General features: G+C 38.6%; 1 protein-coding gene across 4 annotated transcripts in view; it reads right to left on the bottom strand.

The window, feature by feature from the left end:
- Positions 1-4,039: 4,039 nt before the first annotated feature.
- Positions 4,040-17,621, bottom strand: part of strbp (spermatid perinuclear RNA binding protein) — a 92,434-nt gene continuing 78,852 nt past the window's right edge. For 3 of the 4 annotated variants that reach the window (XM_030149103.1, XM_030149102.1, XM_030149104.1), the window contains exon 19: positions 4,040-11,120. In XM_030149103.1, coding sequence (XP_030004963.1) covers positions 11,026-11,120 — 95 coding nt within the window. In that variant the 3' untranslated portion in view covers positions 4,040-11,025. Of the gene's footprint in view, positions 11,121-13,360; positions 13,802-17,621 lie in introns of those variants that run through there. The other variant, XM_030149105.1, reaches the window with a different exon arrangement.

A 17,621-nucleotide genomic window follows, 5' to 3' on the forward strand; every position in this document is an offset into this window, starting at 1 on the left:
ACTCTCAGAAGCTCAGTGAATTCCAGCGTGGAACTGTGATAGGATGCCACCTGTGCAGCAAATCCAGTCATGAAATTTCCTCGCTCCTAAATATTTCACAGTCAACTGTCAGCTGTATTATAAGAAAGTGGAAGTGTTTGGGAACAACAGCAACTAAGCCATGAAGTGATAGGCCACGTAAACTGACGGAGCGGGGTCAGTGGATGCTGAGGCGCATAGTGCGAAGAGGTCGCCAACTTTCTGCAGAGTCAGTGGCTACAGACCTCCAAACTTCATGTGGCCTTCAGATTAGCTCCAGAACAGTGCGCAGAGAGCTTCATGGAATGGGTTTCCATGGTCGAGCAGCTGCATCCAAGCCATACATCACCAAGTGCAATGCAAAGCGCCGGATGCAGTGGTGTGAAGCACGGCGCCACTGGACTCTGGAGCAGTGGAGGCGCCTTCTCTGGAATGACGAATTGCGCTTCTCCACCTGGCAATCTGATGGACAGGTCTGGGTTTGGCAGTTGCCAGGAGAACGATACTTGTGGGACCGCATCGTGCCAAGTGTAAAGTTTGGCGGAGGGGGGATTATGGTGTGGGGTTGTTTTTCAGGAGCTGGGCTTGGCCCCTTAGTTCCAGTGAAAGGAACTGTGAATGCTTCAGCATACCAAGACATTTTGGACAATTCCATGCTCCCAACTTTGTGGGAACAGTTTGGAGCTGGCCCCTCCCGCTTCCAACATGACTGTGCACCAGTGCACAAAGCAAGGTCCATAAAGACATGGATGACAGAGTCTGGTATGGATGAACTGGACTGGCCTGCACAGAGTCCTGAATTCAACCCCAAAGAACACCTTTGGGATGAATTAGAGCAGAGACTGAGAGCCAGGCCTTCTGTCCAACATCAGTGTGTGACCTCACAAATGCGCTTCTGGAAGAATGGTCCAAAATTCCCATGAACACACTCCTAAACCTTGTGGACAGCCTTCCCAGAAGAGTTGAAGCTGTTATAGCTGCAAAGGGTGGACCCATGTCATATTGAACCCCATAGACTAGGAATGGGATGTCACTTAAATTCATATGTGAGTCAAAGCAGGTGAGCAAATACTTTTGGCAATATAGCGTATCTCGTACAGATCCATCTTCAGTCCAATTGTCCTTCATTTAATGTCGTATTTCACATTTTCCCGGTGTCGCTGTGTTTACTGCTATAGTCCGCCATGTTGAGTAGGTTGGTTTTTGCCACTCAGTCTAACTTGGGGGGGGGGGGACACGTATGTGCATACCCTGTATACCTAGAGTTTTCGTGCCTTTACCTCCTCCCATGTGTTCCAGATCCCAATGTCAGAGGAGTATGTTTTACGGGGGTCGCTGACCGGAGGTTTTTGTGTCTCATGCCACTTTTGTCAGGAGCCGAAAAACAATAAACGGAGACTACCTTCCAAAGTTATACTTGCAGGTCTCGTCCTTAAACAAAAACACAAGGCAGAGTCCGACATCACCGGTTACATACATACATGTGCGTTCACAGCTTGACCCAATTAACTCTGCTTTAAAAAAAAAAAAAAAAAGTAGATTTAAGCTTCATTAGTACAATGGTCACCACACCCAACTGACAACTCAAGAAAAGAGGAAAGGGAAAGCTCCGACAATTTTTCGTGTGAAATACTCACCTACAGACTGTATTTTTTTGTAGTTTCAAAACGGTTGCAGCTGCTAGTCCTTTTCAGTGATGAGGCGGTTGTGGCATTAGCCTGAGAATTCACAACCAACAAGATTCAAAATGGAAATTAACAAACCGATAGAAATTTCACAGGCCACTTCAGCAGCATAACTCATTTATGTTGTCAATCACTGTGGTGTTTTTTTATGCACCACGCATCATTTATTTCATCTCACATGCTAAAAACAAATAATAATAATAATAAACATAGGTTATTAGCTACTGTTTGACTTGTAGCTAGCACCATTACCTGAAAATTAGTTTAGCACGTATTTACGTCAGTGACGTCATTCTGCTGCCGTTTTTTTTTTTAACCCAGAGAAATGAGAGCCCTTGTGTTATTACCTACTGTATATTATGTCAAATGTTTGCTTTTAAAACATAAAATAGGGCAATATCAGGAATAATTTCAGTCTACGTAAATAAGCGTTGATACTTGAAGATGTTGATACTTAACTAATGAGGCATTCAGGAACAAAATTAAAAATCGTAAAAATGAATAGCTGCAATTCAGTTTTGCTTACCAATCGGATTTCGTGCGTTTTGTTTTTACGACCCTCGTAAAAAAAAAAACCTGATTTGTAAGCTGCAGTGCTCCATGTTGCTGACTGGCCTAGGCTATAATGTCATACAAGAAGCTGTCAGCAGTCCAAGGTCATTTGTTTCTCCAGGCTTACAGTTACAGTGTATGAATTTGGACCATGCAGAGACTACATATACCTGTGATAAATATATACAGCATCTTATTGGTTTTCCAGATCACTGTGTACATAACTGAGATCATGGAATGTGATGTGACAGCAAATACAGACACACAGTCACATTTTATGACCAAACAGTAATGTAATATTTAACTCCTGTGGCTAAGTTCACATTTTATCCCATTACTTGTCTGATAGTCCATGTAAAATCTATTTTTTGATAGTTTTGTTGTGGAATTATATATTTTAGTGACAGGAGACAGAATGTAAACAGAATTCCATGTATTTATATATTTTTATAATTCACATTTTTTGTCAAGTATAACTAAAAGTCACATTTCAGCATAATGATCCAGTTAAAATAGTAAATGCTTCCAGCTGAACTGGCATTTTTGACTTGATCCAAATGATATCTGTCGAGCAGAGTTTAATTAGTCAGGATAGCTGTCATCACTTCCAGAGTTTAATGCTCATCCTCTGTGTCTCATTTGCTTTCTCTCAGACAAAACCATTTTTCAGTTATTCTTTTGCTAAAAATCTGAGATTTCACAAACCTGTTCGTACACACATACACACACTGGTTAGGTGGGATGACTGGCGGCTGTGGCTGGTGGTGTTGACTGCTGGAGATGTCACCAGATACTCAGACTCGCCGCTGTCAGCAGTGCCGCCCATGATTGACAGATCATATTGCTGAACTGCCATGTGCTGAAAGTCCTCCAAGACAAGCTCACCAATTATCGCCCATAACCTTGACTCTGTGATTATAGTGTGATATAATCCCTGAAGTATTATCAACATAAGGTGTCAAAATGCAGCGTTAACACTGTGGCAATTTAACAAATTTTGAGTTACACAAAACATCTTTTTTTCTGTTCTGTCTATTTTGCTGAGCACTGTACTTTGAATCAATCTCTACAGCAGCCAGTCACATTGCAGTGCAGTCTAAAAGACAGAAAACAGATATTACTTCAAATGATTACATTTGTAAAGAATCTGCAAATACATAAGGACAACCTGTAAAACTTTTCAGTTCAGAAATAATACATGTCACAAAGAAAAATGATTTATCAAAGCACTCCTGATCATTTTACTTTGAAATGGTATAATACGTTAGGAAAAAAAAGAAATTAATTCACAACAATATTTCAGGTTTATTAATATTACATAAAGTGAGGATGCAGTGAAATGTGAGCAGGACTAAGAATCTGAAGACCTTGAAAGGTTTTAAATTTTTCTCAACTTTTACAGACTTGTGGCTAACATCTGGCATTTGACCCAAAACCATGTGGCAATTACAAAGTTTGGAAATTTCAGTGTGCTTTCACATTTTTGTTTTTTTTCATTTATTGTATATTCATTTTAGGTTTAGTTATCCATTGTTTGGATTTGTTAGAGTTTTGTTGATTCATAGTTTCACCATTTTATAGCCAACATTTGCCAAGTAAAACAATGATTTTCACACTGTTAGTCAATGAACACATATACAATACAAAAAAATAAAAAAAGATTTCCATTTTGTTTATATTTTTTATTTTCAGTTTGTCAAGCATAGATTATGTCAAGAACAGTGACAACCACAGATTATCACTGCTGTGAATGTTGCTACTAATCAAAACAATACAGCGAGTTTGACCCTCCTCATTTATTGTCATTGGCCTCTATTTACCACAGGACCCCCGCCCCATCTTTGTTACATTTCACATAATTATACTCTGATAATTTAACAGATCAAATAGATGCTGTGAACAGATAGCGCTTTATACTTTTATACTGTGGGCAGCATCATAAAATATCTTTTAATCCCCTTTTATTAAAAATTAAAAAAAAAAAAAATATTTACAGGAAAACAAAGCACTCATCACTCTTAAGACACTACTTTTGAAAACATCATGAAATAAAAGTTGAAGAAGGGGAAAGAAATATGACTCTAACAGAGTGGATGCGCCCAAAACAACTCTCACACACAAGTAATTCAAAAGATATATAGATGTATATATGTATGTAGTCATATATATTCTGTATATATGCTTCTCTACAAAAAGGTTTACTCTTTCTATGAGTAAATACATTCTACTCTACAGTCACTATAACAACAGTGTACATTCCCAACCGAAATGATTTGATCGTTTATCAGGAGGATATTGGCCTTAAACAACCATTGGATCGTGAAGTATGCAACAGCATGCTTGATGTGACTGCAATATTGTGTGTGTGTGTGTGTGTGTATGGGTGTGAAATAGTTTCCCTTCCCTTATGTGCTTCCTTAAAGAACACACAAAACACACGCTTCTACCCCACACACATGCACACACACCCAGTCAAAATGATCTGTTCAGCAGTTAGTCTGGTTCACTTTGCATCGGCAGTCGAAATGTGATCCTGGATCTATTTCTGTTGCTCTGATCTCAGAGTTCACAAGGACTCACGGATGGACTCTTTCTTTGTACAACTCTGTTTCCTCAGCTTACAGACAAACTTAGACTGATTCTGCAAGAAGGGGCAACACACAGTTTTCATTCACAGCCTGACTTTACACACAGGAGAACCGAATGCGTTCTTTTTTGCTTGACATTTTATAACTGTCTAGACGGTCAATATCAGATCTCGCTCTGTGTGGTTTCTCACCTCTGAGACTGCCAGGATGACCAGATTTGTGCAACAAATACTTCAGAATCTTTGGTCTCTGGATAAAACCCACCCAGCAGAACAAACTAGAATCGTTTCCCAAAAGCTGGTCTGCATCATCTGCCTTCTCTCTTGGACCTTTAGCCTGGCAGAGAGGATGAAGAGGTACCATTGGGAAACCAAGCTCCCAAACAGAAACTCTAAAAAGCAAATGCTACCTGGCAGCAAATGCACTCAGACCTCCTAACTACTGAACATATTGCAGCTTCTAACCACCTAGTGTGGCAACGCAAAGCTCCTGCATTTGGCGCCAAAAAGTTTTTTGATGACTGTACGACTCCCTCTTTCCTCTAGTGACAGCAAAGCTCGTGATGCTCATAGACAACTTCTGTTTCTGCACATTAAAAAATGAAAAACTAAATCCATTATGTACAGTGCTACAGACAGCCCATTAAAAAGCACCAAGATAATAAATAGGGCAAATGGGAGTGTAATGTGTCATGGCTCAAATCCTAAATTGCAAACAAGGCCAAACCACTTGTGTGACTCTCACTACATACAGTACAATCATATGTGTAATATACAGACCACAGAGCAGAGTATGTCATGCTGTCTCAGTGTGCTCAGCTGTTATTGTCATTACACGTTTCACTATGAAAGATGCAGAAATATTTACAAATGTGGGTACATGTGTGTGACGGTTGTGTCTATTTGCATACTTGTGTGTGTGTGTGTGTGTGTGTGTGTGTATGTCAGGTAGCCCTGAGTTCAATGTGTGGTGTATTGCTTGTGTGTGTGAGTTTTGTGCTTCTTTAGATTTACAGGTGTAGCGGCTGTTACACATCCGCTGCAGTGCTGCTCCACCTCTGAGAGGCAGTGTTTGTCAAACTGTAGATGCAGGGAAACTACTTTTAAAGTGAGCTCTTAAAGCTCTTCTGGGGGACACCGCAGCAGGAAGACCATCCGTCAGACAGCTCAAAGTCCAGCACAAACAGCCATTACTCTCCTTGAAAGTTATCCATGCAACCTTTTACTGCACAGCTACTGAGACTGTGTTTCCACAGGAAAACCTCTATTCTCAGAAATTTCATGGTGGAGTAAAACTGGTCTTGCCATCTTCCTGACGGTGCTACAATACGAGAAACACAGGTGGAAAATGTATGTTCCTCTGATTCACTTGTGTTTTATTTCTCTGTCCTTAAAAAAGCTTTTTTTTTAAATGGGTCATGAAGGAAAACTTGTGGCAGCAACAATGGTTTGTCCAGCAGAACTTATGATTTCCTTTTGGTTTTTCATGCTTTGTCTTGAATCCTGAACATGTTATTAAAAAGTAAAACTAAAACTAGTAGTGAACTAAATAATTTAAGTTAAATAACAATAAAAACAGGCAACAAAACAAAACAAAAAAACCTCAATAAAAACTACAATGAACAGTGCAGTATGAAGTGACTTGTCATAGAACTGCAGATAAAATAAGCTTTTATTTTCATTTACCCCCAGTGTTTATGGTGTTTAAGAATAAACTGGTTTTACACAGTATGGAGACGTGATTTGTGAATCATATTTGACTTCACTGACATATTTAAGCTTCTGTAAATCATGGCTTTCCTCATGAATAACTAAAATTAACACTATACATTCATAAAAATAATGAAAACCTAACCCTCCAAGACCTAAACAGACACCAGCGACCAAAAGCATCTACTGTTACAAAATGTTTAAAATCTGTTGAAACACTAATCAATATGTCAGTGCCAATACAAGTATATAATTTGGGTAAAATGCAGTTTCTCAGCTTTTTAGCAGTGACACTAGATGGATCTTATTTGTACATTCGGAACATGGAAACGCTGTCAACATTTATTCACCAGTAAAAACCATGGCTGATGAATGAAGGTTGACTGTAGATACTTGTTTTTATGTTCAATTAATGAAAAAGATGTTTTCTTCAGTTTTTCTCTGAAGTTACTCTGCACTTTATGAACATATTCATAGTCACTAAATTAAATATTGGCACCCTCCTAAAATAATCGGAAAAGTAAATTTTTGTTCCCCAGATTTTAGGAAACACAAAAAACTTTGCCAGAAATGGAGTATTTGATGATTTAGGCAAAATCATGCCTGTCATTTTTGTCAATAAATGACTTAGGCAATTATTTTAAGAAGGTGACAGTACCGGTATAGAAAATGCAGAAATGCAGATGCAGAGGATAATGTTATAATAAATGGAGGTAAGTAAATCACTAAGAAGAGGTTAAAAGTACAGATAAATTCATTTGGAGCTCTCAGTTAAAATAGTTGTAGATCTTTAAGGCTTAATTGAAATTAAAACCCACACTAAAAGACCATAACACTTCTCATCAAAACTTATTATCTCTTTTTTTTCTCCATGCTTTGCCTAATTGAACCCAAACATGCATTTATATTTAGATACAGGACATCGATTTCTCTCGTCATGTTATAATCCTATTAAACTGCAATCCACTTGGCAACTGGCAACTATTTGGGTTTTAAGCAAATTTAAAACTGCTGGTGCCGTCCTGACAGAGCACCATGCCAGGATTGAACTAAATGTGTTTCCCTGAGCCCCCCACCCCCCACGCTCCTGCTCTGTGCCACCCTGGCTTTGAGCGCATGTCGTCAGGCCAACAGACCAGGAGGACAGGGTCAGTAGTCAGGGTGACTCCTCCAGTGTGTCTGTTCAGTCTGAGGGGAAATGAAAAGGTTGCTCACTGAGGTATGACTGTCTGCCTTATTAATGTGTGCCATCTGGAACGAGAGGATGGAGCCGAAAAAGAGAGCAGGAGCAGGGCAGAGGGGAAATTAGGAGAAATTCTTTAGCTGATAGAGAAGGTCTGTTTCCACACGGCAAAGCTCGAAGTTATTCACCTCCGCGTGAATTCCACATGAGGATGAAAAGTCATGGCAAAGAAATACAGCCTCTCTCTGATCTGTCTGTTTGACTTTTAGAGACAAGGGGAACAGATGTGCTTTGTGATGTGATGGAAAATTACTGTAAAAATCTTGAAAGAACCCAATAGACTCGATCCACACCACCAAGCTCTACAGGAATCCATTACTATACAGCAGATCATTTTTTAAACACCAGGATCTAGTTTCTTTGAGATGTCTTAGCAACAGGATAAACTTAACACTAGTGCATGTCAGAAAAGCAAGATGATCCCAGTGCTAACTGACTCCTGTGAATGCCAGCTGGTTATGTTTCTCATATGTAAGCAAAGATTACCAGATAAGAGCATTATCTGTGGCTGAAAAATTCCAAGGTGCTTACGTTACCAGTGGGGTTTTAGAAGTGTATAATGGAAACTTTGATTGATTGATTGGCAGTCCAGTGAATGCCACATATACAAGGAGCCTGAGTCCTGTTAAAACCATTGAGGCCCAGACAGACATGAGAGCAGAGCCTGGACATCGCATTGTTGAAGCAGAGGAACCAGCTGTTCACACTAAAGCACTTCACTCCATCCAGTGCAGGATATCCTCACTGCACCACTACGACTTTATCCAAAAATGCAGATTCCTTTTCTCGGTCAGTTCAGTAGCATTTCATTTGACTTATTGTGTTAAAAAAACACAAAAACAGTGCACTGAGGCCTGAGACTTTACAGGCTTTCTTAGACATATGTTTAGTTGAATCATAGCCAGGACAAACACAAGAGATCAAACCGGCGCCTAGATCAAGGTGAGTGTGAGAAGAAAACCTTTTGATGCACATTCTCTTCGATTTTGTCTCCGCTGAGTGACATTTTATCTCTAGGCTAAAATAAAGACCAATGAAGGCAAAAAACAGCAGTTTCAAAGCAGCACACACACTGTAAAATCACACACACATATCTTCCATGAATGTCAACACTGCTGTGTCAACCATACCCCAATCTGTTCACCTCCAACATTAACCAATTATGTGTCTATAGCACTTTAGAGATTAATAGAATACATAAGCTACCAGTCTAAATACTATCGATACACTACTTATTATACTACGACTACAAACTCAACTACTCAGAAGTCAAACATTTTTTAGACTACAAATGCTAAGAAACTAAACTCCATTCTCCCTCAGTTAGCTTCTCCTGAGCAGTTCAACCACTGGTTTACTCACACTCTGTCAGCAGTGCCTCGGTGTCGAACAGTAAAAGGGCATTCCAGCCATTCTGTATTGCACTTTAGACAGATTCAAAGCAAAACAAAAGCTGAGATATTTACGCCCAAGTATGGGTACAGCTAGAAATCAAACACATTGAAAATGATTTCCTTGTTAGCAATTCCATTTATCGATGCTGCCATGATTTTTGTATGGTTTTGCATTGCAAAACAATGACATGGAAACCAGCAGCTGGAAACTTTTTTTCTCCACTGAAAACAAAGGTTTCCACATGGCAAATAGATAGGGAATCAATAAGGGAATTAATCACTGATTCCTTTTCCTAAACATGGGCACAGCAAAATCAATGCAGCTCCATTCAGGATTCCCTCTTTACAGATCTTTTAATCTTAGCAATGATGTTATATTAATATCATTCTCTGCAATAAAACCCCTCAAACCTGCAGATGATGCCACGCCAAAGACAACAGACCACCATATGTTTCTAAAACAATACAACCCACTAAACTGCTATTTCAACAGAGTGGAGTCACGTTGGAGACATTTCCCTGGACTACAAACAGATTACATTCAAGTATGAAAGTAAAGCATCTCAGTAAGATATATGGGCTAAATTACCTTGCTGTTTGTTTGTGCTGTATCTTATGTAACAAGGCCAAAGTAGAGGCCTGCAACAGGAGGGAAAGGTGTGTGAATGTGTGGGTTTACAGACAGAAGGAACAGCGATGGGTGTCAGTGGGCTGTGCTTATGGACCTGATGGTAGCGGAGATGGGTGCGTTTGTTAATGTGTTAATGGCAGAGGGAGGAGTGCGCACATCAGAGTATACACATACAGTATAATACACATAAAGTGTTTGTAACAACAGTATTCCCTGCCAGCAGTGAGACTATAGAAAATGTGCTTTCTGACAGGAAAAGTGTGTGTGATTAGGTTATGCGTGTGTTCAGTATTGAGCACCTCTGGTCCAGGCTTTGTAAACAAACCTCTGGCAGCAGAGAGCGTGCTCAGAAAGGCTCAGATAGACATCAAAGACAGAGGAAAAGTTGGATGGAAAGAGAGGAAGAAAAGGAAGCATTATTATTCTAACAGCACAGGTTAATAGGAAAACAAAGAAAATATTGCATCTCCTAGGACTAGCTTCAATTGCTCAGTGTATATAAAATTGGAAGAAAGCTATACTGTGATATTACAGTTACATTTCACTTTATAATTCTAAAATAATTTATACCAACAATAATAAGATTTTATAGCATATTTACATAAATACATCATATAGTAATATTATTGTCAACACATCATTATAGAAACATACACCATACATATATGTGTATATAGTCTGTACTGTATATAGCCACACGTACACACACATACAATGAATATACAATCAAAATGAGCTATTGCAATGCTGTGTTGGGTAAAACTCCATTGGACATTCACATCTTCTCAAGTACGTAAGCTTGAAGAGAGGAGTTCAGATGTATTGCTATAAGAAAGACCAAAGTTCAGCCCAGTCCCGCAGAGATGCAGCTGAACATTTCTCGATAAATCCAAGTATTGCTTTTTGTAAAGTTGCTCTCCTCTGAAGTGATAATCTGGGCAGAGAGTAGAGAAAACAGAGAGAAGAGCTTAGTGCTTCTCGGTCAGTAGGTCAGACTGCCGCTGTTGTTGGGCAGCAAGCTTTTTTCCTTTTTTTTTTGCTCCAGCAGATTAGTCAAAAGAAAACTGTTCTGAATCTATGAGTTCAGCTGGAGAGAAAGGCAGCCCGCTGAGACGGACAGAAAAACAGGTGGGCATGTGAGCAGCCAGGTGTTCGTACAGACAGTTACTGTAAGAGTGAGGAGCAAAGTCAACAACATGCTGCCCCTAGAAGTCAGAGAACAGATCCTGGGGACCCAGATGAATGATAAAAGGAGCGATGGTCCGCGGCTGGTAGAAGGGATTGTCAATGAAAAGACCACCTGCAATGAGACAAATGAGAGAATGCAATGAGAGTAATATAGACCCACTATAAAGAGAATGAGAAACTGACACAGAATCATTTTTGACAAATGACGGTTCAAATTCCTGCAGTGTTATGTTTCTTTATACTACAGCAACTGCAACATTACAAACAAGAGAAAATAACATTACACATACTATATAGCTTTAAAGAATCTGAAATTAAAAAACAGGATCAATGCAGTACATCAGAAAAATGGAAACAGAAACTCATGTCTGAGCAATGCAAGATAAGACATTACTCACTTTTTGCAAAGTTTGTGCAATGGAGTTTTCATCTTTTTTTAATCAAGCATAGCGCTGGCTATGATGATGAAAGACTATAAGCTGAAAGATGCATTTTCAGTCCACTTAGTGCTGACAACGTGCAGGAATTTAAACCTTATTTTGCATAATTTCATTTTCCCCATGCTCCTGTCTACTGGGCGTGACCTGAACTGTACTTAATTTGACATTACTGACAACAATACGGAGCTCTATGAAGGTTACATTTTGTTTACGCTGAAGGAAAAAAAGCCACAAATTTGTGCATAAATCTTTAAATTTTGGTCCAAGACCTTCTATAAGGCAAGAACAGGTGGCAAGTACCGAGTCCTGCACAGACTCGGGTATGCAGAGGCTTTTTTAAAATTCCATTTGGTTATTTATAGCCCTGGCTAAGATACCAGATGAGCTGTGTTTTTTCCTGTTTCTATAGGGTTAGAAAAATCCAATTGCACTTCCTCCAAGTACTTACAAGATGAAATAAAACTTCTTGAAGCTGTCCTTGGAAATATATGTGACAAAAACTAATGTCAAATACTACAGTATATGAGATAGAATGGCTTAAATGCATATTTCACAGACATTGAAGCTCTGATTAAACTGTAGAAGCTGAAAGAATACAGTGATTAAAAACATTCCATCAAAGGTTTGTACAGAGGTGGCAGGTTTCCAGCACTGGTTTTTATCAGTCTTTCAATTTTTTTTTACTGCACACACATAAAATGAACAGATATGTAATGACTAAAAATAAGATGAGAAGTAGAGAAGGGTGAGAATAAATGCTCTTCTCTGGGGTTTCTCCTCTGTGTAACAGAAATACATAAACACAAACAACTGGAAAGTCATTATATGTCATTTATGCGAGACTGAAATGAAGCTTTTACGATGCAAGACAAAGACCAGTTTTCATAACAACTAAATGGAGTCAACCAACCATTGGACAAGATATTGGGTCTTCTCATCCAATGGCTGCGCCTCATAGCCGTAACCATGGAGACGTCGTCAGGAGTTATCTCTTGATGGTTGGATGACCATGACGTGGTGAAGAGCCAGTATAACTCTGTCTTGATTGGCACAGACTTTTGACCTTTGGCACTGTCTGTACTCTTTTGAGGTACACTTATTTTTTTTATTCATAGTTAAATAAATCATCATAGAACAACATTTTTAATTGGTGCTGCCTTATTGAAAGACAAAAACATGCAATACAATGATACAGGAACAATGAAACAACATAAAACATACTGACAATGAGGTCCGTATCCATGAGGGCCCCTTTTTGCTGCTTTGTTTTTTTGTTATGTGGCCATTTATGTGCAGGACTAGGTTAAAAACAGATTTTAGATGCTGTCTTTTCAATGAGCTTCTGGATGCTATTTATTGCTGAGACACAATATGATAAAGTCTAAAATGGCTGCTACAAAATGGCTGCAGCTGGCCTATGTGACAATGTGTAATTGTTATCCATATGTATGTACTGTATGTGATTGCTAAGGGAATACTACTAATCCCACTAAGGTAATGAGATCGTGCAGCTGAATACAAGATGCAAGATCTGAAAAGCGCTTTCCGAATTCATTCTTTGTCTTTATCTCTCAGTATGTACCAGCTGAGGGTCAAAGGGAAGCAACATGAGGCATTGAAGTGCACAGGAAGATGTTAATTTAATATGTGTGAACAGAAAATGGAATTCAAAAGTGTAATGCATAAATGCAGGATAAATAAGGGAACATATTTTGACTTGACGACGCAGCTGTTAATCTAAAAGCTTTGACTCAGGCCACACAAAAAGGTGCTACTGCAGTCTCTGCAAGCTGAAAGCCTTTATTTAATATATAAACCAGGCACTGTTCAGCTTTTATAAGAGATAAACTTTATTTATTTTTCAACAATATGTATTTATTACTATACATCCTTCACACAGCTCACATTATTATTTTTTACAGAGAATGTGTGTGTTGTGTGTATTACTGAATATTGCAAGGCTATCCGCTTCCTAGCAAACAATAAACACAATAACAAAAAGGCTTATATATAATTTAGACTCAAAGAATGAGGTAACATTTCACAGTACAAATTCTTCAAGTTTTTATCTTTTAAGAACTTAAACCTGCAGTATTTTTGCAGTATTAAAAGGTTTTGAAAAACAGTTAGAAAAAAAGCAAAAAAAAAAAAAAAAGCTTTTACAAATCTTTAGCTCAAGTCCTGAATCCTCTCCCAGTCACTGATATTGTAGAAAAAGACAGACTGTTTCCCTTCTAGAAAGAAGCTAGGTGCATTTGGTTTGCATGTCCCCTGTGCTAAAAGAACTGGTAGTGTGGGACGGGGTAGGCGGGCACTTTCATGACAGGCAACAGAAGCATTCTCTTGGGCAAACCTAGAGGGGAGACATGAGAAGAGCACAGCTCTGCATGAGTCCAGGGCAACAAATAACCAAGTGTTTCTTTCTTTCTGGCTAAACTACACACTACTCTACACGTGAGTCTGACAAACAGACCTCACACTACACAAACAGAGCTCCCCGAGGAGGAAATGTAAGTGTGTGAGAACAGGCAGGAATGTGTGCAGACAAGGTGACAGCCTCCATCAGTGGTGAGAGGAATGGACAGAGAAATTCAATGTAAAAATTAACTTGTTAAAGCATATTTCCAGGTTATATGACCTTTGGTGTTATTTTAATAGTTTTGGCTCTTGTTGCCAGTTATTTACCTCACTAGAGGTAACAAAAAACTGACACATGAATGTAACAGTAGAAGATGATGGTCAGATGATGACACAGGGTGTTAATGACCAGTTCAGCCAATTCAGGGTATGTTGGAGTACAAAGGAAGTCAAACTAAGAGACTGAACTAATTAATTGATATAAATTTATCCATGGTATTTTCTTACTCATTCTAAAATCCAAAACATCATTTGAAATGTTCTAGAGATGGGTTAAAAGCAGTGGTTGAATTTCAGTGTGTGGTAAATTGTACTGTATACTGAGAATAAAGGATCTTAATCTTAATCTAAAATGTTTAGACTCTCACACTACACACACTACACAGTATTATGTGCACTATCATTCAACATACTTCTGTGTGAATAAACACTAGTACAAATCTGTTCAGACCCACTGCTCTGGACCTTGTCAGTTGGAAGAATGTAACAGTGGTGATCAGTCTCATCTCTACCATCATAACATAAACAGCTGAAATGGTTGAGTATCTCACAAGCATCACCAGAAAAACCATCATTTACCAGAAAATGTACAAGTTGCACGTGATAACATCATTAGCAACTACTTTATGTGTAATTTAACAGTATTGATTTCTATCAAATCTAACATTAGTGTAGCATAGCATTGTGAGATGCTGATCAGTGTCCATTTCCTTTATACTGTACATTTTCTACATATACTACACGATTCAGGAACAATCTGTTCCTGAAATCACATACTGTTTTAGCGTACTAAGTAGCGCATTAGTATGGAATTTCAGATGCAGCCTTAGTGATTACTTTGAATGCAAATTATTTTTAGGCCTGTTGGTGTCACATGACCTGCAATTCCAGTTATAACCACCAGGTCAAAATGGAGTAAGAACCCAGTCCGGTCCTGACAAACTGACCTAGTAATAAAATGAATCACAAATACCCCTTAAGGTAAGTCTTATTGTTTATACTGTCTTATATGGAAAGAGTAGTACTATGTGACGGCATCTGGAAATATGTTTGTGTTGTATGATCTAAGGTTTGGTGTTCTCTAATCCAGTTCCACTGAATTTTGTAATGTGGTAAGGAACCCTGCAGCATTTTAGTTTTGTGTGCCAACAAGAAATCCCAAAGCAGCAACAGGAGCCAGAAGTGTGGCGAAGAAGCAGGAAACAGCGTAGAAGCTTCATACCCAAAAAGATATAGCAATAATTTTCAATATTTTCATGCTTGTTTTGTGGCTGATCCTGACATTTATGCCCACAGCATCATTTTGTTAAACTAAACCAACATTTTTCACACATTTCACATATCTATCTATCTATCTATCTATCTATCTATCTATCTATCTATCTAGAATTTTGCCACAGATGTCTACTACAAGGTCTCTCATCAGAGCTTAGTGCATAGAGTTAGAGGCCAAACTTGACTGACAAAACACCTCAGCAAGGCCACAGCCCTGACGCAAATTACAAGGATGGAACAGTTCTTTCAAAACATAGATTCAGAGAGTTCTTACAGTTTTCACTAAGTTTTTTTCTTCTCTGAAAATTTGAAGACATGGACTTTCAACCCACTGTACATGTGGGAGAGTAGAGTTCAGGTGAAAGAACCAACACCTTCACCCACCGAGAGACGGATCCACTGATGAGTAATGGAAGAATTATTTAGAATATGCATCATCAACCCCACAGAACCACCTACTTTACTGTATATAATGCATGACAATTATGTATGCTTTCATTTTTGGATCTTTGGATTTAAAATATGCCATGCTTTTCACATTGGTGCTAGAACCTGTTATCAACTGCCCTCTTCCATCTTTTCAGTTTCTACTCTCATTCTTGCTCTCACGGTCACTGTTTTGTTTCTTGCCTGTCTTTCTGCCTGGTTTTTTTCTCTTTCAATCATCGCATTGGCAGAAAATACATCATTTTCTTCAATGTTTCACTCAGTCTTTAACCTGCACTTCTTGCTTCCTTCATTTCATTCATTTTCTATCTCTAAAACGCATAGAATAATATTTAAAAGATGTTAAATAAATACACTTTGACATGGTTTTCTAGCAGTGGCTCACTCAAATGAGCGCTGGTTCTTTCATTAACTGTGGCAGTCACAATAACATGTGAAGAGTGGGGTGCAGTGTGGAGGCCAAGGCCTGTAACAAAACACCCTAAACGAAGGCACGAGTCCCAGCCCCACCATAAACATAAAAACTAAGGTGTGCTTCATATCCACGGCCGGTGAGTTCTCATGGGGGCACTAAAAATCTACCCGGGGCCTCAGACTAGTTTCTTCCAGCACATAAGACCCATTCAAGCTCCAAGCTGTAGGATGAACAGACGGACCTCCTAACGCTACATGTGTACACACACTACACAAGGCTGAGTCTGTTGAGGTAAATGTGACTGTAAGTGTGACAGAAGGATGTATGCAGTCAATTTTGGACCAATACCTAAGCTGTATAAGGTGAAAGACTAGCCTAGATTTTTGCTGTGGGTTAGGCTGTCCGGTATGTGTAATTCCTCTGTACCGTACATACAGAGAGCCTCTGGAGAAGTTTTAACAGCGAGGACATGGAGATCCTTTAGCAGCAGTACCATAACAGGAGAAATGCTGCAACTGCAAAGCTGCCATGCCACCCTGTCTTACATAACAGTAGAGAGGAAGTAACTCTATGCACTCAGCTAATCTCAAGAATTCATTGTTTCAACAAGTTACATTAAAGATTTTCAAGATTTCAGTGTGACTAGTTGAATGCTATTTATATTCTTCATTTTTATTCATTTATGCATTTACTTTTTCCTCTTTGCAAACCTTGATAGATGAGATGTGAGGCTGGAGGGCTGGGACTGGGGTTACTATTGTTCATATTGTATGTCTATGTTCACTTTGTATATATGTACTGTGATTATAATATTCAAAATTTTAATAAATATATGTTAAAAAAAAAAAAAAAGACTAGTTGAATGCTACTTAAGATCTATTTCTGTACTGGAGCTATATCTTGTAACGTTAACAAAAACAATTTGAACATATTTCTTGTAGAAGTAGTGTTTTTGTGGTGTGAAGACTCCATGCTCATTGCAACACACTAAATTGTATTCTGATAAACACTGACTGGTCTGCACTGTTTGTATTAGTACTTACTGGTTCTCTGTTTTTATTTCGTCATTTAGTTACAGTATGTTTAATACCAATTTAATGAGTATGAAGTTAATGCAAATTTATAAATGTTAATTTTGTGATCTACACAATTTTTAGGGTCTGATTCATTTGTATGCAAAATATTTTAAAGGTTCAGTTTGTAAGAGGATACAGGAGAAGATAATCATAATAATGTTTTCATTAGGATAGAATCACATGGAATTAAATCTTTATCTACAGAGGAAGTGGTGCCCTTCTCATTTTTTTTCTCCATTTTATAGTGGGTGGCATGAAGTGTTAGGATGCATCAGCCGCTGTGTTTGAGTAAGGATCATGTTGATGAAGCCTCGAAAAAAGGG

This window comes from Sphaeramia orbicularis, chromosome 12 (assembly GCF_902148855.1).
Source record: "Sphaeramia orbicularis chromosome 12, fSphaOr1.1, whole genome shotgun sequence".
NCBI lineage: Eukaryota > Metazoa > Chordata > Actinopteri > Kurtiformes > Apogonidae > Sphaeramia > Sphaeramia orbicularis.